At 42.7% G+C, this 25904-nt stretch overlaps 2 protein-coding genes across 2 annotated transcripts; both read left to right on the forward strand.

Moving 5' to 3' along the window:
• The first annotated feature begins 4 nt into the window (after positions 1–4).
• mogs (mannosyl-oligosaccharide glucosidase) lies at positions 5–11933 on the forward strand. The gene is made up of 5 exons (XM_056280167.1): positions 5–65; positions 3117–3480; positions 3901–4124; positions 4342–4532; positions 9188–11933. Exons 2-5 carry the CDS (start codon positions 3132–3134, stop codon positions 10956–10958), a joined length of 2535 nt encoding a protein of 844 aa, XP_056136142.1. The 5' UTR covers positions 5–65; positions 3117–3131; the 3' UTR covers positions 10959–11933.
• Positions 11934–20756: 8823 nt separating this feature from the next.
• Positions 20757–22469, forward strand: LOC130112704 (early growth response protein 1-A). Its single transcript, XM_056280168.1, has 2 exons — positions 20757–20910; positions 21160–22469. The coding sequence occupies exons 1-2, from the start codon at positions 20757–20759 to the stop codon at positions 22467–22469; spliced, it is 1464 nt and encodes a 487-aa protein (XP_056136143.1).
• The last annotated feature ends 3435 nt before the right edge of the window (positions 22470–25904 follow it).

Consider the following 25904-nt stretch of genomic DNA (forward strand, 5'->3'; position numbering starts at 1 on the left):
AGGAAGTGGCTAGTAGGTTAGCTACCCAGGGACAATGAGCCACTGAGAAACGGATAATTTGACAGGTGAGTAACGCCACCGCGTTTGTAAATCAGTATGTTTGTGGTCTTCCTCCGGCTGGAGATTCTTAAACGCAATAATAGTTGGAGGAAAAATGCAAAGGGCTACATTACTACCGGTCTGCATGGCCGGTCAGTTGGGCTAACTACGTAGCATTGCTGCAATAAGGACGTTGCTGTAACACCGAGGCATAATAGCGCGTTAGTAACGCCAACAACAGGTTTCCATTTGGTAGCTGAAGTAGCGTATGAAAGAAAACATTTAAACCCTGACTTGGGTGTTTGCCCACAAACACATACTCCAACATAGCCAGGCTGTTCTACCATAAAGAGTTAACTGGTTACTGCCCGTTGTTCCAACGGCCCATTATTCCGAAACTCCCAATAGTCCCAAAAATGTCACGTTGGACCGAAAACCCATTTGTCCGACAGCCCGTTATCCCGAAAACTAAAGCCCACTGCTCCGACGTCCCGTTGTTCCGAAACACAAAAAACCCACTCTCCCCGGTGTGTGTGTGTGTGTGTGTGTGTGTGTGTATTATCCCCCTTAATGTTTCAGTGTATTTTGACGTGCAAACGCGAAGATACCGTTTACTACTAATTCGCGAGAATAGGAGGTGTAACACTATAAGCACCTGTGAGAATGTCGTCTCTACTTCACCATAAATATCAACTTTCTTGCAGTATTTATCTCGGGCCAAGTCAGTCGGATCAATGGATTCGTAACGACGCTGGACAGGGCAAGTGTTACACCGAAATCGGCTATTTCAGACAGGAGACGGCAATCAGATCGATGCAGTTAAATTTAGACATTAAATTAGAAATTGTTCAGATTAGGCATTCAGTTGGAGACGGTTAATTTTTGATGTGGGTTTGGTGTTAAAATTTGGATTAGCATCTGGGGGACGGCCGAAATAGCGCCGTCCCCCAGATGCCAGGGTGACATAATCTCACGGGTCACAGATGTTGGTGTAACACCAAAGTCAAAAGTATCTTTATTGTCCCTTGCAGGGAAATTAGTTTGCAGCCAGTATAAAAACTCTCACACAAAGACAAAACATACAAACACCAAGGGGGAATCGACAACAGGACATAGTGGGCAAGGAGAACCAAAATAGTTCAAATATCAAATATACAGACCAAGGAAACAAGCGAACTGCAGACAACAGACGCATATTATCTACTATTTAACAATTGGATGGTAGTGGGGACAAAAGAAGCCCTGTATCTCTTGGTCCTAATACAGGGCATTCTCAACCGACCACCTGAAGGTAACAGCTCAATCTCTGGCCGAAGGGGTTGGCCTTGGCACTCCAGAAGGGAAGTAGCCTTTCTGAGCACCCTCCTATTATAAAGGTCAGTAAGCTGAGCTTGGCTTCTCCCTGAAATCTTGCTAGCCCATTTGATAAGTCTTATCAAACCGTTTTTTATTGGCCAGAGTCAAGTTACCAAACCAAGCCACAATACAGTACATTAAAACAGTTTCAATAAAGATTGTATAAAAGAGAGTCATCATCTGGGAGGAGATATTAAATGTCCACATTTTCCTCAGGGAAAAAAGCCTTTGTTGGACCTTCTTTGATGTGGAAGCAAAATAAGTTTCAAAGCATAATAGTTTGTCGAGAACAACCCCCAGATATTTGTAGCTGTCCACAAACTCAATGCCAGCACCTTTAATGCTGGTTGGTACAAGACTAGGGGGAGTCTATCTAAAACTGATTATCATATCTTTAGTTTTAGACACATTTAAGTGGAGAAAGAACTCATCACACCAAGATACAAAATCATCAACCACAAGTCCATTTTATTCCTCCTCCCCTTCAAGAAGACTTACAATCGCTGAATCATCTGCAACTTTGAATATGTGTCTATTGGTATGGTTGCTGCGACAGTCTTTAGTGTACAAGATGTAGAGTAATGGGGAGAGACAACAGCCCTGAGGGGAACCAGTTGAAGACTACAGCTGATTGGAAAAAGAGCCATTAACCCTCACACACTGGGACCTATCAGTCAAGAAGTCCAGTATCCAGACAACTAGATTAAGATCCAGTTTGAAAAGATGAATTAGCTTTTCAGCTAACAGATGTGGCTAGATTGTGTTAAAGGCTGAGGAGAAATCTATAAACAACAGCCTGGCATGAGCATTTGTCCCCCCAAGATGGCGGTACAGAAAATTTAAAAGTGTTATCATGGCATCTTGTACACCCCTATCGGGCCTGTATGCAAATTGCAGTGGATCAAGGGATTTCTCCACCTGCGATAAAACCTCGTTTTTAATGAGCTTCGCAAATATCTTCATGATTGGAGAAGTCAACGCTACTGGTCTATAGTCATTTAATGTCACAGGGGTTCTGGTCTTGGCAACTGGTACAATTGTGGAGTGTTTCCATAATTTAGGGACCCTCTGTTGCTGAAGGGATAGTGGGAAAATAGTGGGAAATATTCCACACAACTGTTCAGCACAGGTTTTAAGAACCTGGCCACAGATATTATCAGATCTGGGGCTTATGCTAGACTTGGTGACTTTGAAGTGTTTTCCCACACTTTTGATATCAACAGTCGAAGCTGGGGGGAGCTCTGGTGCTGTTCTTTAACGCATTCAGTTTGTCTGTGAAGTCATGATTATCAAATTTTAAGTAAAACACTGGCAGTCACTGAGCTAACAACTCCAGTGAGAATGTGTATTTTCAAAACAACAGGCCTTCGGAGCAACGGGTGTTTGTTTTGGGATAACGGCTGTTGGATGCATGGCCTTTTGGTCCAATGGAACATTTTTCGGACTATTGGGGTTTCATAATAATGGGCCGTCGAAACAATGACATGGCATCCTGCCCCGTATCCTGCTTGTTTACGTCAGTTAAACTGTAGGCTGACTATTAGCGATACATAATACAGCACCTGTTGTTCAAATCTTAACTGTCATATGTCATTTGATGAAATAATGTTTCAGGCAAACACCAAAATTCTCCATAGTTTCTCTTGACACATGATTGGTAGTTGCATTTTTTTGACCCTACTCTTGAAATGTAGTGGGCATCTTCTCTTTCTGATCCTTAGCTCCAGTAGGGCAGGATGGGCAGGCAGAGGAAGAGGGTGGTGACTGGGGAAGCTGCTCCACTTCCTAGGAAAGATGAGAAGCCCAGTGCATTGCACCGAAAAGAGAAGAAAAAGAAAATTGACATCGGAAAAGCCTTCATCAATATCTCCATTGGCCTTTGCATATTCAGCCTTATCTGGTTCTTTTATGCCCTGTACATGCGGTCTGCCCTGGCAAAACGGGTGGTGACGCTACACCCTTCACCTCATGTCCTTGATGCCAGCAGCACAAGTGCCAAGGTATCACCAGAGAGGTTCTGGGGATCATACAGGCCTCAGGTCTACTTTGGAATGAAGACCAGGAGTCCTAGATCAATTGTGACAGGTAGCATGGCTCTACTTTTGACGTTTTATGTGTTGCCATTCCTAAAGCAGGCAGATTGTGGTGAGATTGGAAACATTTTAATTGTCCCTACAGCAAGATATTTAGCCTACTCAATTGCAGTGCCTCACATCTCAAACTTATCAGTCACCTTGGCATGTATGTTGCAATCATAAAGCAACCCAACCCTAATTTATCCCAGAAACCTCGATTGCTGGTAAACCAGTGCATGTAGCTGGTGAATCTAGGGACTTACATTGAAGCGATTTGGTCCTTAAGACAGTAATCTTGTTTCCTCCCCAGTTTGTCTGGCCTTTTTTTTTTAACAGTACTGTATGCAATTTGATTGAAAGCCTTGCCCTTTTGTGCATCCTGTGTTTCATGAAACATGATCCATTTCTTTTTATTGTTGTGGCAACATAGGCCTGATGTGGATGCGTCAGTTTTCTGACATAGATGTGAACTTGAGGCACACTTGCGAGCAGGGAGATCGTTTGCAAAGCTATGGCTGGCTGATGCATGATGGCGTTAGTTTTGGTGTCCAGGAGATCCAGGATAGTGACTTCACCCTGACCACAGAGTTTGTCAAGAGGATGGGTGGTAACCATGGAGGAGACTGGACTTGGAGGATCACTGCCAAACAGCTTGTGAGCTTTATGTACTTTCAAATGCTGATCCATGTTTTACCACCAATGGGAGCTAGTCTCAATAATTTGTGATTAATGTCCTAATCTAAGATTTAAATGTATTTGTTTTCTTTTCAAATTAGCTCTTTATGACCGTAGTTCATGTCCATTTTTACAATTTTTCTGACTTCAACAATTTTAAAGCTTGATGAGTGTCTTCGTTTGCTTTTTCCATTAGAGTTCTGCCCCTCATGCACCAGTCATCTCCCTGATGTTCTATGTAGCAGCAGATGCACAAGGTTCCCTGCAGGCCCATGTGGAAGAAAACAACCTCAAGTCCATCACAGGGTTCTCAGAAGAGCTTGGCAACTTCAAGGTCACCTTCCGCAAACCTGTTTCCGGGGATTTATCCAGTGTCAAATATGCCAGGTAAATGGATTCATACTTGAGAAAACTCATAAACCATGAGTGAATACAAAACAGAAGTCTTACGAGGGCAATTGTAGTAGCGGTCGATGTTAGATGGAAAACAATAAGTCAGTGAGTACTAATGCTTTTTGTCAAGATTAAAACAAAAGAGAAAAGAAAATGAATAAGAATTAAATAATTCCAGTTATGCAGTTATTGAATAGTAGGCAATATGTGAATACAGTTTCACAGAAAGCCTTTACACCCATGGTTACCTGTAAATCTATGGTAAAAGTACCGTTGGGAAGACAGATTTTGATATAAAATCAGAATTCACTCTAATGATTGAAATTAAGGGGCTTATTCAACCAAGATATCAATCTCTGAAAGTCCATTTGCAGAACTGACGATTTCATGGGCACCATCACTGAAACCTTTTTAACCACTCAGTGAAATCTCCAGGACCACTCACATAAATTGTCTCACATCACCTAGGCTCCGCACACTGCAAGTAAGACTTAAGAAGTATAAGCTGATTTAATGTATGTCATTAAATCAGCTGTTTTCCCCACGTTATAGGACAACGTTAATTTAATTCGTATTACCTGCCTTATGAGTCATTTCCCACCCCATTCCCTGCGGGTGTTGATTTCAGTTTATGTGTTTTGCCCCTTCTCTGTTTAACATTGACGCTGGTGGGGTTTCTCAGCATTAAACTTATGTTGCAGCACACAGCAGAGAACATGGGTGCCTCCTAGTGGCAGTAGAACAGTGGTACAAAAACGTTTGCAACTTTCTCATAAATGGTCAAATATGTCTGACGCTCCTCTCACAGCCTCTCAATATAATGTGTGTTCGAACACGTGACCAAAAGTCACCAAAAATTTATTGTCGGCCATGTTGGAGAACAAGAACGCTGTGGGCGAATTGCACTTTAGCAGCAAAATCGTTGTCACTGTAATCAGATATGCCTTCATTTTGTTTGAACGATTGTTCATAAACAATTCGATTGTTCGAAATGTTTGATTGTTCATTTTGTTTATGAACAATAATAGAATGATTGACTGTATGAAGTTGCTGCTGAAACTGACAATAATAGCTGTGGTTCCTTTTCAATACACATTTTGAGCTAACCCTTTCCAAACATGAAGATTTCTTTTGAATGTATGATTCAAAATCTATGCCCTCAATACACAAAGGGCATTTCACCTCCTCACATCCCTCACCACAGCAGTCACAGGAACAAAGGGAGTCTGGTGTTGCATGGAGAAACAGGTAGCTTCTGTTGATAAATGTGCCACATTTTGAAACCTTGAAATTCTTATGCAGAGGTTTCATCAACTTTTCATTTTCAGAAATAGCAAGATCCTCATGGTCACATCCATGCCTCGTAGCTGCAGTGTTGAATTTAAAAACATCTGGGTAGCTTATAGTCTTGATGAGCGACGAAGATGGTTGGGCTGGGTCAGTATGACAAGCTGCATAACACTTCGATGCACCAACCCTTCCAGCTCTGTTTATAAAAAAACACTTCCCTTTGACTGTGAAATTGTTTCCCTTTCCACAATTTTTCCTTCCTCGTCTGTGATGTTAAGCTCTACTTTGTGGCACTACTTGAGAAACACGTTATACTCCAGAGTTGTAAATTTTTCATCGAGAAGATCTCTGATTGATTTTACATTTCTTGATTTTGACAGAAACAACTCTGAATAAGGTGAAACGCCCGAAAGACAGACGGGCTTTACCTTGCATTGATTCAAAGAGCTGTAATTACTTGGCTCTTTAATTTCTCTTGCCTTCTTAGAGCTCTTCTCTGTAGTTGCAGCTTCATTGATGATCATTGTCTTTAATGAGTGCTCCATATCTTCCTTCAGTTTTTTCGCAGACTTAAAACGAATGGCATTTACCTCTGCATAATCAACGTGCTTGACATATGAAGGCAAAAGCCATGTACATTTCACTTGAGTGCATGGTAGTTTGCCATTAAGTCGTATCCACACTTCTACATAAAACAAGACACTTGCTATGTGCGAGCAACATTCACCCAATCCGGCCATACAACCAGTACAGTGGGCAGAAAGAACTACACCATCTTCAGTTGTTATGATCCACAGCTGGACAAGTGGATCATTCATCCGTTGAGAATGCCCAACTTTTGCAATCAAAACATATGTCTTGTTTATAATACAAGCAAGAACGCTATTAATAAATCCAGAAACCATGTGATTGTAGGCTTGAAGGCTTCGAAATGTTTTGAACTGATTTTTTGTGTAAAAGCTTTAGTCCAAAACAAGATATGAAAGAATATCACAAGATTCAATTGGTGGTAGACATTCTGGACTGAACTTTTGAGCAGGAATGAGCGGTGGATCTAGTCCAATCTTTTTTATCTTCTCTTGGTAGCGACTTCTCACATCTCCTTCGAGTTTATATGCATATGCCGATAGCATTAGTTTCGTGTTTACATCATCACTCGCCATTTTCAATTATGTAAGTCCTCCAACATGGCCTCGTATTGAAAACATGTGACGTCACGTGAACATACACTATTACAAGCGACTAACTCTGCATGTTACATTTTCTAAACCTTTGAAGGGGTAGTAAACCTTTTGGAAATTTTTCCAAGATAAAAACATGTTCGTTTGGGCCTAGGATTGTAGAACTGATCATCCTCATGATAAATTCAGCAAGAAAACAACACACATCACACAGCCTCTTTTGAAGGAGAAAATCTGTGCTTTTTCCAGGGGTAAATTTCCCATTATGATCAACCCTGGATTGCCTGCTTAATATGGAGGTATCAAAGACACTGAGTACCATATAATGTAGGTGAGACATGGGGTTAGACAGATAAAGTATGAGCCGAATAGAGAAACAACACACCAGCGTTTGCCAGTTAAACTCTGTGTTAAACTAGACTCTAAACTAGACTTGTGAGAAGCTGGGGCATAATGTTCTACAGAACTGCCACCCCCATCCCACACACACACCACTATCACTTATACTTGATCCACACCCCTTTTTTCATCTTACTAATTATGTGAGTTGGTGGCCATGGAACTGGGATAAAAACTTGTGCTTCCTTACTCTCCTCAAAGACAATATGAAATATCTGTTGTCTGTTGAAAATATTAAAATAATATATCAAAATACTGCGCTCAGTGTGTTGCCTTTGCGGTAATTAAAAAAAAACACATTAGTAGAATAATCCTGAATATTGTTCTTTTCTTAAAACCTATGGTGGCACTGGTAGTTGCAGTGGTGTTTGAACACAAAATCAATTTAAGAGAAATCTAGATATCCATTTAACATGGAACAAGAGAAGTCAGGTTGTTGTGTCAGTACCGTCCTGACCGAGTACCAAGACAACATGGTTGAACCTGAGTTTTAGCTGTTGATGTTGGCGTCTGTTGGTAATGGTCTTCTGTGATCTTGTTCTGCTATACACTCACAAGGCATTGCAATTCGTTATGTATTGCTGTGGTGAAAATTTAGAATTTTCAATACCCTGAGCACGGTGGCCCAGTGGTTAGCACTGTTGCCTCACAGCAAGAAGGTACTGGGTTCGAACCCCAGGCCGTCCCAGGTCCTTTCTGTGTGGAATTGCATGTTCTCCCCATGTCTGCATGGGTTTCCTCTGGGTGCTCCAGTTTCCTCCCACCATCAAAAAGACATGCTTGTTACAGTTAATTCTACTGTCTGTGATCCTGACCAAGGCAATGGAAAGAAGAATTGGAGTTGGCCCCTGGGCGCTGCAGCTAACCACTGCTCCTATACAATAGGATGGGTTAATGCAGAAAACAAATTTCATTATAACCGGATAAATGTGCAATGACAAAATAAAGTGGCTTTCTTCTTATGTATAAGTGTTAAAGACTGAATTGCTAAGAGTTACATGAAAACAAAATTCCTTTCCTTTGCTGGTGAAGGTAGTAGTTATCCATGAGTGTCCAAATTGTGAATACCTTTGTAGTTGCTCATTATAATGTTATTGTTGGGTATGATTTTCCTGATAAAAATTTTGAGGAAGTTAGGGTTTAATGTCTTAAGTGTTACAGCCAATAACTAGATAATGTTTAGTCTGAGGAAGTAGCAAAGTGATATGGCAGAACAAGTTTGTAAAATACCTTTACCTACAGATACTGCAACATCAGAAGTTAAAAACCCGAGATCAATTCTGCATTGTTTGACAGATAGCAAAAAAATCAAAGCATACAAGACTGACAAATTCAAATTGGAAGGAAGCAGATACACAGCATGTTTACCGACATCTGCCATTTTCAAACACCTTCAGTCAATCCAGGTTTGCTGCAGTCTGTATGGTTTGCTGAGATATGCTAGTACGAGTCGAGTTTTTTGGGGGAGGGGATGTCAAACTACAATAAAAACTACTCAGCCAGCTTGATTGCTGTGTCTTTAAATGTAGAAGTTGGGGAGATTGTGCATAGTTTAGTTGTTTCAGTCAGTACTATTCACCATTCCCGACAGATATTAACTCAGTATATTGCAAGAAAGTCAAAAAATTACACATAGAACCTCAAGGGATAACTACTGTAGAGTTTGAAAGTGATTTAGCACTTTCACCTTTTTGTTGCCACATTTAGCAGTAGGGACACCATGAGAAGAATGGATAATGAATGTGCCAGACAACTAACAATGGCCTCTCGTGTTTTCAGCTACAACTACCTTCAGACTGTCACTCCAGGCTTGGAGAGGCTGACCGATATCGTAAAGAACAGTCTCACTCGCAGGTTTGTCTACAGGGCTCCTTCTGGTGAGAAGAGACATTACATTGCTGTTGACGCCTCCAAGCCTCCTCAACACCAACAACAGCAGAAGCCTGCAGACACCAGGAAGGAGAGTGACTTTGTTGTTCACCAGGTGACTGTCCAGACGCCATTCCAGATCGAAGTTCTGTTTGAATCTGGAAGCTTTCATAACCGTCCCAACCAACTGGTTGGGAAAACCATGACTGAAGAGCTGGAAAAGAGGAAAGCTGCATTTGATGCCAAGTTTGAGAATATTTTTGGCCTTGAGAAAAAAGGCTTTAGCCAGGCACAGGTCAAGTTTAGCAAGGCAGCACTCAGCAATATGTTGGGTGGAATGGGATATTTCTATGGTCAGTCGGTGGTCCAGTCAGTCTACAATGAATATCCCCTGCTGTACCCTGAAGGTGCATTATTTACTGCCGTCCCATCACGTTCTTTCTTCCCCAGAGGATTCCTGTGGGATGAGGGCTTTCACCAGCTGCTTCTGAGCAAGTGGGACCCTCAGGTGACTCAGGAGTCTACTGCCCATTGGTTAGATCTTATCAATATAGAAGGCTGGATTCCTCGTGAGCAGATCCTTGGAGATGAGGCTCGTAGTAAGGTACCGGCTGAGTTTGTTGTCCAGCGGAATGAGAATGCCAACCCACCCACTCTCTTCTTGGTTCTTCAGGAGCTCATTGAGCAGTTGTCTTCAAATCCAGATTCTGCAGCGAATCAACCAACCTTGGCTTTCTTGCAACGACTCTTTCCTAGACTCAAAACCTGGTTTGAATGGTATAACACCACACAGTCGGGACAGCTACCAAACTCCTATCGTTGGCGTGGACGTGACAAGGACACAAACCTGTTTCTTAATCCCAAAACCCTGACGTCTGGACTGGATGACTACCCACGAGCCTCACACCCATCATCAGATGAGCGTCATGTGGATTTACACTGCTGGATGGCACTGGCTTCTGGCATCATGGCAAGTATAGCAAAGCTCCTTGGTGAGCCACATCAGGAGTATGAGAGTACCCACCAAGTGCTCAGTGACAACAATCTTTTAAATAAACTCCATTGGTCAGAACAGCTTCGTGCTTTCAGTGACTTTGGCAACCACACTCAGGCTGTGTCATTGCAGCAGGAGAAGGTGTATGTGCCTCCCGGGCAGCCCCGACATCAGTTCCCTGTGACACGACTAGTCCGCTCCGTCCGCCGAGCCCCCAAGTTGCAATATGTTAATGCTTTTGGTTATGTAAGTTTGTTCCCCTTCTTGCTCCACATACTTAAGCCTGACTCACCCAAATTAGAACATATCCTCCGAGACATAAGAGACCCAGATAAGCTTTGGACACCCTATGGCCTGCGCTCACTCTCCAAAGCGGATCCCCTGTATATGAAGCGAAATACAGAACATGATGCCCCCTATTGGAGGGGACCAATATGGATAAACATCAACTATTTGGCAGTAAGAGCACTGTACCACTACAGCAACAGTGAGGGGCCATATCAAGAGAAGGCAGCTGATCTCTATCAGGAACTCAGGACTAATATTATCAATAATGTTTACAGACAATATGCTGAGACAGGGTATATTTGGGAACAGTACAATGATGGCACTGGTAGAGGCCAAGGAAGCCACCCTTTCACTGGCTGGTCAGCGCTGACCATGTTAATTATGGCTGAACAATATTGATACTCTGGATTTCACCCCAATATTTGTAAGATCTTGGCCCTCATTCGTCATAGCATCAGTGATGCAACATCTCCTTCAAGTGTTGAGGTGCTTGCAAGAAGCATGCCTTATCAGCTAATTTGTACTCAGTGATACAAGCATGACATCTAATGTGATAAGCATATTCTTGAGAAGACAGTAACACCACAGTGCCCTCCAATGAATTCCACAAGTCCATGCAGGTATCCTATTAAAATTATATTTTTGTAACATATGAAGGATGATTTCATACTAGTTTTTGGAGAAGTACACATACTTATTCATCTATAGATTGTGAAGCTGAGAACTGCCTCATACTGCACTCAAAGTTCTTGTTACAGACAGTGCAGGTAGGTGTATCCTTATGATGTCGTATAGTTCAAAATAAATAAAAGAGTGTGGCTGTGTTGGTAAGAGTAAAATATTCAGCTTTGAAGTTATTTGTAAAGCTCACTAATTATGAATTAAATAACTAAAATAGACCAAACTAGCAAGCTTCCACATTAGGGATAAATAACACACATATACATTTACCTGCATTTCCATTTATAATGTGCAGAGCCCCATTCATCGCATCATTAGAAGGCTATACAATTAGTGAATTTAATTACAATTTTACAGGAAATATAGTGCAAGTTCATTTAAAGATCAAATTGGATTGTGTGTTTACTTGACAAATGAGGGCCATTGTCTTCAATAATGTCATCATTTGAATTCATACTTGTAATGCATAATAAGTTCTTCGTTGTTTTTAATGATTGGTCATTGTGATTGGTCAAATTCAAACTGTTCGATTGCAATCTTTCAAACAATTAAGTCTATACAGGTTGCACAGCTTTTATATTTTCCACCGCTGAGAAAAGCAGTATTTTGTATTCACAACTCATAGGTTGACCGGCAGGAAACAACATGAAAACTGTGGCATTGTTTTTGTTTTGATGAAAAATAATAAATGATCCAAACATCTTTGCTTTTTTCCCCCTGTATTTTAATTTGGCTTTAAAGTAGTCTTTAAAATAGGATGTAACCACAACTGAGAGATAAATGAAATAGATATTTGTTGAACCGAAGCATGTTGTAAAAGTCCTGCTTGGAGAACTGAAGACAGGAAAACATCCTTTCTATCTCTTTTCATGGCTTTTATTTCTTTTCCCAGTGCTACCACTGTAGGCTGATGGAAAAGACTTTGTGACCTTGTCCTTACTTCTAAGGTTCCTGTTACTGACACCCGGTGTACCTATAGTTTTATATTGCATCCAAGTGTTTAATTAACTCTTGAAAATATAGGTCAGTCCTGTTTGCCCGTGGGCAGCACCTGAGAGAGATGTTAGAGCCCTCCTGTCATTTACAGGCAGTATTCTGGACTCCCTGGGTCCTACCCTAGGTTGTGTTGCTTTTGTTGGACTGGATATTTGAAGGCCACTAGCTGACGTCAATCTGAGGCTAGTTTTATTTTTCCCAGAATAGTTTCCATGGAGCAGAGTTGTTCTGAGTACTTGGTGCTAATTTAGATATCATAAGTCATGGCAAGCTCCTTTCTCTCTTCAACACATAGCTGTTCATTCACACAGTGTTACCTAAAGAGGCTACACACTTATTGATAATTTGACGTAAAACAAACTGTCTGTGAACAGAGAGCCCTTATATTGTGTTGCAGCTCGTATGCATGACTCCTTGGTTTTGTCATTTTGTGCTTTTGTGAGCACTTTCAAGATATTAGATGTGATTTTTGAGTTGTCAAAAGCTTAGCTAGCATGGTGCATCAAGGTTGCATAGCTAAATGTAATGCTTTTATCAGCAGGGCTGTGACCAAACTATGAAACAAGACAGTTTCTTCCCATTTATGACAAAGCATGGGAAAAAGTAATGTATTTTTCAAGGTGGGTGATATTTATTAACATTTTACATGAACTGTTTGATTCAACAACTTTGTGCATCTTGGAGCTAATCTTTTAGCATGTCTCTGTCCGGATACAGCATGTCGGATATTAATGTAAGTAAATTATGTCAAGTAGAAGACTTGTAAGCTGTTTGTCAGTGGCTGGATTGAGCTTTGGGCTTTATTCAAGGGAGACAATAACGCCATCCTTTTGCCCCTTGACCTATTAGCGCAAAGCAAGTCATTAAGTGATTTGGACATAGATGAGCCATATCCTGTGCCTTTTGGTATGTCTCTCGGATGAAATGGATTCCACATCCCCTCAAAGCAACTGCAGTGAAAAAAATGCATTTACTCCTTTTGAAGAGTGTTGACTATCTGCGTGACTAAAGCACTCACTGCGCAATCCATCCCCCTCACCCAAGACCCTTTTTTCACTGTGAGATGGGATAATAGCCAAACAGCATCAGAGCTAAATAATGTGGCTGCATAATAAACAGATGAGTCAAGGGAGTTTTTATTTGCATATCATCTCAACCTCGTCAGGGCTTCAATATATTGGAATTTTGTGACTGTCCGATACCAACCAAATAGTCAATACATGCGGTTAATACAGTTTTGAAAAAATCTACACGAGAATGCTTAAACTAAGGTTTGTTTTTGTCTTTTTGTTTGTTTTGTTTGTTGGGGTTTTTTTGTTTGTTTTGATGGGAGAAATCCGTGTATCTCAGGAGCATTCATAAACTTTTACAATTATTGGTGAAAATAGTTTATTCCTCGCTTAATAGTAATGTGCCTGTAATTACAGAGAACTTATGCTAGAGGGAGCTAATTAGTAAGGCATTTGTAAGGTGAAAAGAGCTCTTTTATATTAAAAGAGAACACCTATCATTTTTCCCACAGTGAATTCAAAAACTGCTTATAATTAAAGCAGTATAAGTGGATAATTGCTAGTTGCTCCATTTGGAAATAAAGGTATAGCAGCAGGCTGTATTTCCAGGAAATCAATGTTTTTGCATTGTGCATGCTTCACTCACAGGTTCTCTATGCGTGTGTGGGCTTGTTTATTTTCTACATCCCAGGAGGCATGTCAGAAGTTTTGTCCTGAGGTTATATGACAAACCGGGGCATGCAAACTCCTCTCTGACATAACAAAAAGAGAAGGCTTTTGAAGACCTCTCTTTGGACGTGGAATGCTATGTATGACGAACACACATTTTGTGCATTCGTTGAACACCATGTTCATTAATCCCCTAATCTTCAGCCATTTTCATTAGCTTGCTTCATGTATTAGTCCCACTTTATTTGTCAGTGAAACCCCAGCGCTGACATCACTGATGTCCTAAAGGATCCCTGACTATTGACAGATGTGAAAATAGTGGGGGGGTTTTTCTCTTTCTGACATCAAAACAACTAGCACCCCCCCACTCATTTTATTATGGTTAACCAGCCACATAATCCTCGTCCATATTGGTTTAACAGCTACTCATGCTCGGTTTTCTTCCTATAAAATACTCTAGTGTATCCATCATCCACCATCTCGCATGCTCTGCACCCCTCATCCCTTTCTGCACAGACCTTTGCCCCCCAGAAGCTTGCTACTGAGCACCCAGCTTGCCTCGACCAACATAGGCCTATGTGTATGTTATGTAAGGCCCACTATAAATAGGTTCACCCGGGATCTTTTGTCTTTACCTGATTCGCTCTTAGCCGAACAGTTTTTTATTTCTGGAGAGAGCTGTGGAAGCTATTGGAAAGTAGAGCTGGCCGTTTCCATAGTTACTTTTGTTAGCTGCGAGCTCTTAACATTCTTCATCTGTTTCCTCACATGTCTGTTATAAGCTATTTGTTTGGATGTATTTGTATTGTACCTCCTCATCAATACCGTGCTTTAAAGCCATTGAAGCAAACAATGATTTCAAATTACTGACGTCCATGTCCTGCTGCAGATATTTCATTGAGTTGCTGGCTCTGTAATAGCAGCGACGGAGCAAATTCAGTGTGTGTGCAGTTTATCACATAGATGAGGTTTAGACTGGAATTGGCAGGATTACTGTGCATGTTATTTCTCTCAAAAGTGCATGTAAAATGTATTATTATTATTATGTTATTACTCTCAGGTTGTGTGTTAAGGGTTTTGTATAATGGTAATAATCGAGTTCTCACATCTTGGGAGTTGCATTTTGCTGAACAAATAATGGATATCTGTGCTTTTTCATCTCCATCACTGATCATAATTTCAGAAAGGTATTCCTGCTTCCAATCTAAAGTCACCAGTTGAATATATAAGTAACGGCATTGGTCGTGTTTATTGCCGCCTGATTCCAGCTGTACTAAGAGGTGTTTTCTTATTGCTTCAGTAGGACAACTTTTTCAATTTCAGGATAGGATTTCGTGTATTTATCACAAAAAAAACTGTGCAGTTAGATAACAGCGGGTATTTGAATCAGGGCCAAGTTAGTCTGTCAGAGTGCTGCGAAGCTTGGATCCTGGAGAGAGGAGGGCAAGGTGGGAGCCATCTTAGTGCAGTGTGTGTGGGGGAGTTAGGGGGCATTGTTGAAGAATCATTGGGGCTTTCCACAGTCATGATTGGAGAGTCGACCATAATTCTAACCTATCCCTACTGTGGAAGCAGAGAGTAGAGGCGGCCGGGGACTGAGGTGGGCGAGTGGGGAAGTATTTTTGGAAAACACGGGAAACCTGCCACACCAACAGCAGCATAGGGGCCTGGTACCGGGCTTCCCTAACCCACTCCCACACCCAGAGGGAGAGAGAGAGAGAGAGAGAGATGTTCCTTCAAAAGAAAGACCACGCTTCCGCTCCCTTTTGTTCTGTCACTTTCTCTATTTCTCTTTCAGTTGCCCAGTGGTTGAATGATGATGAATTATATGTAACCATGCATGGCCCAAAATGAGAGAGAGGAGAGGGAGAGGGGAAAAAAATAACTTGGCAGCTGAGACGAGCATCTTGTATTTATAGCAAGTCGTGTTTCCGGCAGAGGTTTCTGTAGTGTTTGCAATCTCAATCCATTTTTTGCGGTGACTTACAAGGCCTATTGTGTCCAGGTTGACTGAAGATGTTCCTTCATCCGCCGCCTTGGGGGGAGATTTGAATGTGGGACATGTCAGAATCTGATTTTGAGGGAAGCAGATAGATTTCTCCGGTTATTGCACCAACCTTGCATTCACAAGGTTGCTGCTCGAATCTGCTGTGCATTCATTACCACAATGCAAAATGCATTTCATTATAGAGCTTCACAAAGATGTTAACGTTGTCCTTATATCGATATGTGGATGTCAGAATTTACTGCAATAACCTCTGGAATCATGGTCAGCCCCGGAGAAAAAAGAAGTACTCCAAATCTCAACTATAATTGCATTAAAACATGAGAAAATCCAACCCAATCTCACACACACACACACACACACACACACACACATACACACACACACACACACACACACACACATGCACACACAGCGTATAGCGTTTTATTTTCTTCCGGAAACCATCAATGGTGTTGATAAAAGTGCCCAACAAATGAGGAGCGAAATATCAATATAGATGTAGGGAAAAAAAACAACTTTCAATACATAGCAGTACAAGCTTGTTTCATGCGTCACGCACTCATCAGCTGCTGATGTGATTCAACAAAGGAAACACAGTATATATATATATAGTGTGTGTGTGTGTGTGTGTGTGTGTGTGTGTGTGTGTGTGTGTGTGTGTGTGTGTGTGTGTGTGTGTGTGTGTATGTATGTCATTGATATATGAAGTCAAAATGGGGTTAAGGAAGAATAAGACATGAATATACTATGGGGATGAAATAGTTGGGAACAAATACATATAAATATCAGATATATTGATTGATCCTGAGAGGTGATATATTTGATGAAAGCTGTTAGCCAGTCCGATGTCCTATATGTTAGCAAATGCATGCTCACCTTCTGTCTTTGACATATAAAGTTAAGAATGGCTAGGAGGGCCCATGAGGTCTGGCGCGGCCATGCTGTGATTTCATTACCGTTGTTGACTACACGAAACACAATCAGGGCAATGTCGGATTCCAGTTGCGCTGTGGCTTCACCTACCCCCCCCCATATTCCCTCAGAGGGCGCTGATTGGGTCGGACACCAAAAGCTTCGGTTGGTGAGTGGCCAGACTGGTCTCGCAAGTCAAAGTAATTTGATCTCGCGATACCAGGCGGCTGTGGCAGGCTTGCTTAACGCATTGCCACAAGATAATTTAAACTCAGATAGCATTATGAGAGACAGGGAACACCAGAGTTCTTGATGAAAGTAGAAATCTGAAAATCAGTTCTGAAACTGATGGTGTGATCCAGAGGGTTGAATGTGGCACTGATGTGGTGGGGAATCAGGATGATTCTGATAGACCAAGAAGAGCAAGCCATTAAAAAGCAAAACCAATCTAATCTGCAATCATGGTTCCTAAATTAATAAAAAATGTTTTGGAGGCAGCAGCTATATTGACATTGCCAAAGGCATGAGTGAAATAACTTATATTTCTTTAGATTTTATTTTTATTATATAGATTTGATTTAGCTAGTTACTGAAACTGTTAAAGTGCTTTGTGTGTCTTTTACAACAGCGAGATGCGTAAAACTGCCAACTAAGTGTGGTCATTTAGTGTAACTGAAAGACAGCTAAGAAGCAGATTCTTCATCAATATCACTCTAATCACATGGCCAAGGGGTAAATAGATATACAGAAAAGAGTTTTGGCCAAAGGTCCGAGACTACCTTGAGACACAAAGCATTTTTTTTCAACAATTACAGTACAAGGCATACTACACATAACTACACGCTGTGTACAATCACAGCTCAGTTCAAATACAAAAAAGTGTTTTCTTCACACCACATGTGGAAGTGGCTTAGATAGCAAAATCCTAAATATTGGAGACAAAGTGGAGCTTTATTTCATAAAAAGGCTGAGCACTTGCCATCTTGAAATGGCCAGGAGTGCAACCTGAGGAAAAATAGGTATTGACAGTAACAGCTAGCTGTACTGTATTACCTTTGGACAAGCAGTCTTTTTACAAAAAATAGAGAATGACTCTCATTTAAGCACTTAGGTACAGTCTTCCCTTGTAGAAAATATCTCAGTCATGGACAATATTGAGACATTCTCTGGGATTCGCTGAAAGGATCCATTAAGAAGAGATGTCAAGATATGAGTTCATTACAGCAGTGTTTCATCCTCTTTCCAAATCCAATAGATTGAACCACTTGGGTCAATATACTTGGTTACTGTATGGAGGCAACTTTGCTTTGCATTGCAGCCTTTTTTTCAAAGCCACTTCACGAGATCTTGCTGAAAAAAAGTGAACACTTTCTTACCAGCACTTAAATACAACAAAAGATTTCCATTTTACTTTTACATTTACGGAGGTATCCCTGTGCTTTAATGTCAATAAGTGCTAACATTGCATAAATCCATTACTTAGTGCTGTGCTGTGGCATTTGATGGAGGTGAGAGGTTACTGCTACACTGCAGTTATCATATAGAGCATCTCGTGATCTGAACTCTTGTGAGTGGATTGGTTTTAATAGACTTTCCAATACTTTGAGGTAGTTGCGTGAGACTGAATATCTCTGGACCTCGAATTAAAGTGCACCTCTGAGGTGAAAGCGATTTGCACAAAGAGAATGTCAAAGCTGCATTGAAAGAGCCTTCAAACTATTCCCATCTGACTTAAGAAGATGACATGGCGACGACTCGCTGATCTTTTGATAGATTTCCCACCTTTCTGAGTGTGGGAGATAATGTGAAAACCTAGCAAAGGAAAGCATATGCAGTTGGGACTCAGAGATACCGTAGTAGAGGTTTTCTCGTTTTGAGTTACTCCTGTTCCTGTAATAACGTCGTGCACAGGGCGCCTGACGTCTGAGATCACATGGTGGCCCTGTTGCTGCAGGATATGTTGTCAAGAAACCATTTGGCGAGTGTTTCTGCACCGGTGGTAAGTTTTTTTTTTTTTTTTTTAGGAAATCGAAGGTAAAACACTATCCTTTTCAGAATATTCCACTAGTATGAAAGTATGAGAGCATCATTATTGACGATAACATACTTCTTATATTCATTCCCAACCCGATGGGCATTTTGTAATGTTCATTCATTAAGGGAAGGGGAGTACCTTTCTGTAGACCACTGCTCCCATTTAGGAAAAACAAAATGCATGATAGGATGAAGGTGATCATCCAAGAATATTCCCAGTATAACAATGTAGAGATATCCCTCAGAGGAATGAATACACTGACTGACTGTGCATGGTTTGTATTTTGGTTGATTGGGTATTATAACAGGACTTGCGCACAGACGGACAGTGGAGTTGGGTCTGTCCTGCCGCTGTCCATGGTACTGAAATACAAAGCGCTAACGTCTCCATGGGAGAATATCGGCTTTATTTATTTATTTATTTGACAGAGAGGCAACATGTGCGAAACTAACAATCAAACACTTTGGGGTTTGAAATGTCATGTGGGCAGCTGGATTTAACCAATGACCAACACCTCGGGGTAGGGTGTGTGTGTGTGTGTGTGTGTGTGGGGGGGGGGGGGGGTGTTATCGACACCCCTCACTCCGTATAAAGGCCGGGGGGCCTCGTTCAGACAGACAGGGAGCGGGCGGTGAACTCGGCGGCCGAGTGAGCGTCCGGACAAGATGAAGATGGGAAGGCTCAGTGCAGTTAAACGGCTATGCAGTTATGCAAGTTGAGCCCAGATCTTCAGCAGGCCGACTCTGAAAACCGGCTGGAACAAATCAACGTTAGGCCTGTACTGAAGTTGGTCCCCGGCAAACCCGTCCTATAAGGGCAATACATGATCCCGAGTGATGAGAATGCGGGACTTTCTATGCGTTAGAAAATATATATGTGTGTCCATAGGTCCCGTAACGACTGTGTCCTTTATTGTCAGACTAGGTGTTGAGCCTCATCTGGTCTGCGCGTTGCAACCTCCGGAGGACGTCATGCCTTTTGACGTACAGAGTTTTGTTGTGCCTTGTGACAAAGGTGAATGTTGGACCGTGGTCTCAGCAGCCCTCGAATGTCGGGTTTAATCGTCAGTGGTCCAATAACACACAAGCGCTGAGACTGGAAGACGTGTTAACGGTCTTGTAAGGGTTTTCTCTGCATTTCCATGTGTGTCTTGTGCACTTCACGCGGGTGTACGTTGCGATTGTTGTTGCTTCGCTGCAACTCAAACCCGACTCTCTGCAAGCGTTTGTAGCCTGTAGCCTATATACTGGTCAGCATCAGAGAATCCGGGTCTCGGATGATCTGGGTAACGGAGTGTCGACACGAGCGGAGAAGCTACCAGCTTCGTCGCTTTTTGAGATGGTTGTATCACATTATTTGGCGCGACCGTTGTCTAAGCCTATATGCACGCGATACACTAAATGATGTGGCTACTGAGAAGGTCGATGTTTTAAATGCTCACATCTGATAATAAAGATATCAGACAGCCCCCCCCCCCGCGCGGTCACCACTTGTTGCAACGTCAGAAGCACCTCTCCTTTCGGGGGGTACCCGTCACATCCTCTGTCCATGTATGGGCATGAAGTTTACACGCAGCGGGGAATCCTCTCACTGGAGGTGATGAATGGGGAGGAGGGCCGACGGAGCAGCCAGTGTGTATATAAGGAGAGAGGAGAGTAGTCGCTGATGTGAAATTCACGGCAGCAGAAAGCAAGGAGCTGCAAATCGACACACGTCAGACGAGAAAAGAAAAAAAAGAAAAAAGGATTTCCTAATTGTTTTGCACCTTTTGACATATACTACTTTGGATAGCCTAATTGGTGAAACTGTCCGAGGGTGAAGGGACAACACCATCCGCATCTCTGTCTACACTTACATTGGGGACACCGACTTCCAAGTTCGCCATTATGTTGAACAATATGGATTTGAATTCAAAAGATTCGTTCTACCCTCAGTTTGACAGCTGCAATACTTCTCTGGGAATGGAAAATAGCGTGCAGAAGGATAACCAGGAGGTCTACGTCGATGCAGAGCGGGGTGTACATGCTCCGTTTGGCCATGGTGAGTTTTATACTTATATAACTATTGTGTTACTGCAAAAACGGACAGTAAAACGTGCATCTGTGCACGAATAAAACTGATCAACTGAACGGGTTACACTTACTGACATGGATGTGCAGTGTGCAGTATATTACGCATGCATCTTTGAGCTGTATAAGCATCACTCATTTGCGCCTTTTTTTAATTTGCACTCATTTTAGAAATAAAAAGCCTGACAATGCCATTTTTCTCCCCCTTCTCGTTCAACAGAGGGAGCACCAGCAACCCTAAAAACCGAAGCCTCCAACTCGGAATTTACTTTTAATCCTTGCGAGTGTCCAAAAGAGACGTACATCCCCTCCTCCCTCGCCTACTCTGGTAGTTTCTATGTTGAGGCATCTCAGGGGGCGTCGTGCAGCACAGAGACATTACTCAACATGATCACGGAGATTGTTGGTATATCAACAGTGCCAATCTCGGAGGTACAACAGAGTGGCAACGGCCGGGACACGTACCCATCGTCCGCGCCAAGTAATGGCGGTTTCGGAGACTCTAGCATCAGGAGGCAACCTTACACCTGCACCGGTGCCACTCCTCCTTTATACTCTCCAGACCAGACTTGCCAGGGTTACACCGAGGATCAGGTCAGAGGTCAAACTCAAGATTCAAGTCTGGGCTCCTCTCAAATCCCAACCCAGAAAAACGTTGAACCCAACTCGGAGGCTGCGTCGTTCCCCGTGGCAGTCAAGAATGAGTTTGAAAGTAGTTGCTATGAATGGGGCACCTTCACTAAATCTGACTATTTGGACTCGGGCTTCCAGACCGAAACTTTCCCCATGTCGAGTGACTTACCCCCGGCCCAGCAAATGGATGTAAAGGAACTCCTGGGCACCTTCCCCCCGATCTGTCCTAGCACAGAGATGGAGTTGAAGGTGGAGGGGGGTATTAAACAGGAGCCGTGTTTCTCTGACACGTGTTCTCAGAGCTTCCCCAGCACCGTGTACACCAACTACACAGGCCCACCACCAATGGGTGTTTCGTCTAATCTGAAACAGGTCCCATTCCCCATTGAACTTCAGCCATCATCGAACCAGTGCGATTCTTTATACACATCACCAGCTTTACCGAGCACCATAGACTCCATCCTTTACTCCTCCCTGTTGCCGGACTCCTTTGCCCAAAGTTACACGCGCGTGATGAAGACCCCCCGGGCGCGGAAAAGCCCCGCCGCCTCCAACGGCCCAGCCAAAGAGAAACCCTTCTCCTGCCCCATGGAGAACTGCGACCGGCGCTTCTCCCGCTCGGACGAGCTGAACCGGCACATCCGCATTCACACGGGTCACAAACCCTTTCAGTGCCGCATCTGTTTGCGCAGCTTCAGCCGTAGCGACCACTTGACCACGCACACGAGGACTCACACCGGAGAGAAGCCGTTTTCCTGCGACGTCTGCGGCAAACGCTTCGCCCGCAGCGACGAGAGGAAACGACACGGGCGCGTGCACCTGAAACAGAAGGAGAAGATGGAACTGAAGCCGCCAGTAACCAGCGCGTGGCCCTTCACCCTCCCAGAGGGCATTTGAAGAGGCGCAACCGCCATCCCCCCAAAACACTTGGTACCCGCACTACATGGAGAATCTTTCCGTCTTGGAAGATGTAAACCAGCTTATTACAAGTTGATCCCTGAACGTTTTGCAATATGACGCGGTGTTGCAGCTGAATTTAAGTTTGGCTGAGAAGTCTATAAGCTATGTGAGCGAGCAAGGAAGGTCTGCGAATGCACTGCAAGGCGCTGCAGGATCCGAGTGGGAAAGCGGTCTGTTATGTTCTCTCTGTCCGCCTGCTTTTGATGCTGCTGACTCTATGCAACGATGCATAGATTGTAAAACTGGGTTGACAGCCGTTCCTGTGGACGGAACCAACCCTCTCTGCGGCGTTGCATGACTGCTGTTCAGCTACTCTTAAACTGGACAGTTCCGCCCTCGCGTAGAAATACTGCTCCTACTTTCAACATGGGGATGGGTTGCGTTTAAAGATTATTTATCTCCACTTAAATTCTTATTTTGTGCTTTTAGGAGCTTTATAGAGAAAGCTTTTGGACCACGGTCCAATGCATGTTAATGCTGGTGTTTCATTTATTGTTATTTTTTCCCATATGGATCACAGTCCAGTCCTTTTACTCCACAGTGAGCAAGACCAGCAAAGGTTACTGACATGAATGTAGGCAAACATTTTATGGGCCTTGGCCACGAAACTGTCCATCTTTGCCAAAATTAAGACACAGTGTATCTTTAAATTTTTATCATTTGGCTGTCAGTATTTTTTGTCATTGGTCTTTGTGTTGTGTTACGACTCAATTATTACGATCTTGAAAGCTATATCATGAATGGAAAATAAATATATTTGTAAAATTGTTCCTCTTTGTATTTTTGTAGCTAACTGTATATTTTACATTTACTACCAAACTTTTAAGCTTGATTTTTAAAGTGCAAAAAAAAATTGCACTCTATCTCACGGATGATGTTTTGTTTTTTTGCAGGGCTCTTGTTTCGCAACAAAAAAAAATATTTTAAATGTTACGATTTGATATCCAACAAATTTGATCAACTCATGCTGTTGTTGACACAAGTGTTGTTTCTTTGATCTGCTGATGTTTATCCAAAAGGGAGCAGAAAGTACACTATAGTTGTGGTTTGTAGGTTTTTCAGCGGTGTGATTTTACAGTAATGTACAGAGGAATGTTTACTGTAATGAAGCTAGGAGAAACAAAACCTAGCAGGAAATACAAACATTGCTTTTGAGTAATCAGGTAGCACACATTGCTGCGAGTTTCTGTGGATTTTACCTCTGAGATGAAAGGGTGCGTCTTTTGCTGGAGACGTGCTGAAATGTTCACTTTAGCAGACGTGGTGGGGAGGGTTGACTGAGATGATCAGCAACAGTCAGGGTATTTGGGGAACAAAAAAAAGTGATTTAACTCGCCTTAAGTTATATTAACTGTATGAGTAAAAGTTTTGTATATACACCGTTTCTACAATACGTAAAATTATATTGATGTTGTTATTTTTATGAGAAAAAAAGTTTATGATTAAAATAAACTTTTCCTGAAAGCAACAAGATTCTTGTTCATAGCCGTGATGATCTATATTGCTTTTTTCAACTACCTGCTATGTCTGAGCGTCTGTCTCCCTTCAGAACCGGCTAACAGGCGCCCGGGTAGCGTGGCGGTCTGTTCCGTTGCCTACCAACACGGGGATCTGCTGTTCGAATCCCCGTGTTACCTCCGGCTTTGTCTGGCGTCCCTACAGACACAACTGGCCGTGTCTGCGGGTGGGAAGCCGGATGTGGGTATGTGTCCTGGTCGCTGCACTAGCGCCTCCTCTGGTCGGTCGGTCGGTCGGTCGGTGCGCCTGTTCGGGGGGGGGATAGCGTGATCCTCCCACGCGCTACTTCCCCTTGTCGAAACTCCCTACTGTCAGGTGAAAAGAAGCGGCTGGCGACACCACATGTATCGGAGGAGGCATGCGGTGGTCTGCAGCCCTCTCTGGATCCGTGGAGCAGCGACCGGGGACGGCTCGGAAGAGTGGGGTAATTGGCCAAGTGCAAAGGGGGACAATTAAAAAAAAAAACTTGCTAACAAGTGACTTCCCAAAATATACATTATGAAAGGTCAACTGTGGCACCACGTAGTAAAATCGTAACATTAGACTCACACTTTCGCCCAATTGACTCACAAGTGATTTGACTCAGAAACGACAGTGTGAACACCATATTACTCAGTGCTGTAATTCTGGACCTCCTCGACTTTGAATATCACTTTTCATGGTACATGAATGTAAAGATGTGCACTATGTTAGACTGCATTTCAACAGGAGTTATCAGATATTCTGCATCCATTCACTTGGACACCCACTTAAACAATGCAATGATCCTTAACGACCTTCTTTTTTATATATTACCGAACAGCATTATGACACTATACCCAGATTTCAACCTCACATCGCATCCCCTGCTGACTTGTGTCCCTGCTCTGTTGTGTGTATACAGTAGAAGCCTACATGTGCTCATTGAAGCCCAACATTCACAATAGTCAACATCGCTGCAAAGCGTTGACGTATTTGATAACATTCAGAATGATCCATCTGTTGCGCTTACAAAATCCACTCCAGTGAAGCACTTTATCTTATCAGTAAACTCTCTATGGGTTTAACCTTCCACTGAGTCGTCATCTCCAAAACGTGCCTCCTTTCCATGTCGCCTTATAACAGCCACAACGATGTGAATGTTACGGTGCTGAATGCCAGTAATGCCAGTAATTGTGAGGCTTTTATATATAAGGCGTAAGCGCCAGAGAGAGTTTCATATGTGACAAGAGGACCATTCCCACTACACATGGGTAACAGCCCAACACACTGCCTTCTCTGGGCATCTGGCTTGGATGCCAGGGCCTTGCAATCTGTTGCCTTAAGACAGTCACACAGCCATGCAGTGCCATGGACTCCATGGTGGTACGTAGGACACCCATGCTGCCATGACGCAGCCAGCTGGCAGAACATTACTTAGCTTGCCCACGGCCGTACGTAAGTGCCTGCATTGTCTGTAGCTGACAAACATACAGTAACCAGCATGAAAATGCGAGCTGCCACATGGAGTACTATGAATAGTATGTAGCCATCCTTTTCTGTCGATCACTCATCATATCTTACAATAGCACAGAACCCCGTGAGCGAACATTTCGGTGCCTTGTGCATGTTTTACTGGCCAACATTGTCCAGTGATGGATGGTTCAGGATTTGAATTGCTGCACAGCGCATCACAGTGACCATTAGCCAGACACTCGAGGACTGAAGAGTCATTGAACTGTGGCCACTAATGGAATTTTTGCATTGGGCAGCTCAGATTCATATTTGCATGCTGTAAATGGCTCTTGATATATCTATATAAGTGCAATTTCATCTTTAATCAGCTGTGGTATCTTTATTGAATACATTTACCTTATCATAAAGCTTTAAACTCAT

The sequence above is a fragment of the Lampris incognitus genome, chromosome 5 (assembly GCF_029633865.1).
Source record: "Lampris incognitus isolate fLamInc1 chromosome 5, fLamInc1.hap2, whole genome shotgun sequence".
NCBI lineage: Eukaryota > Metazoa > Chordata > Actinopteri > Lampriformes > Lampridae > Lampris > Lampris incognitus.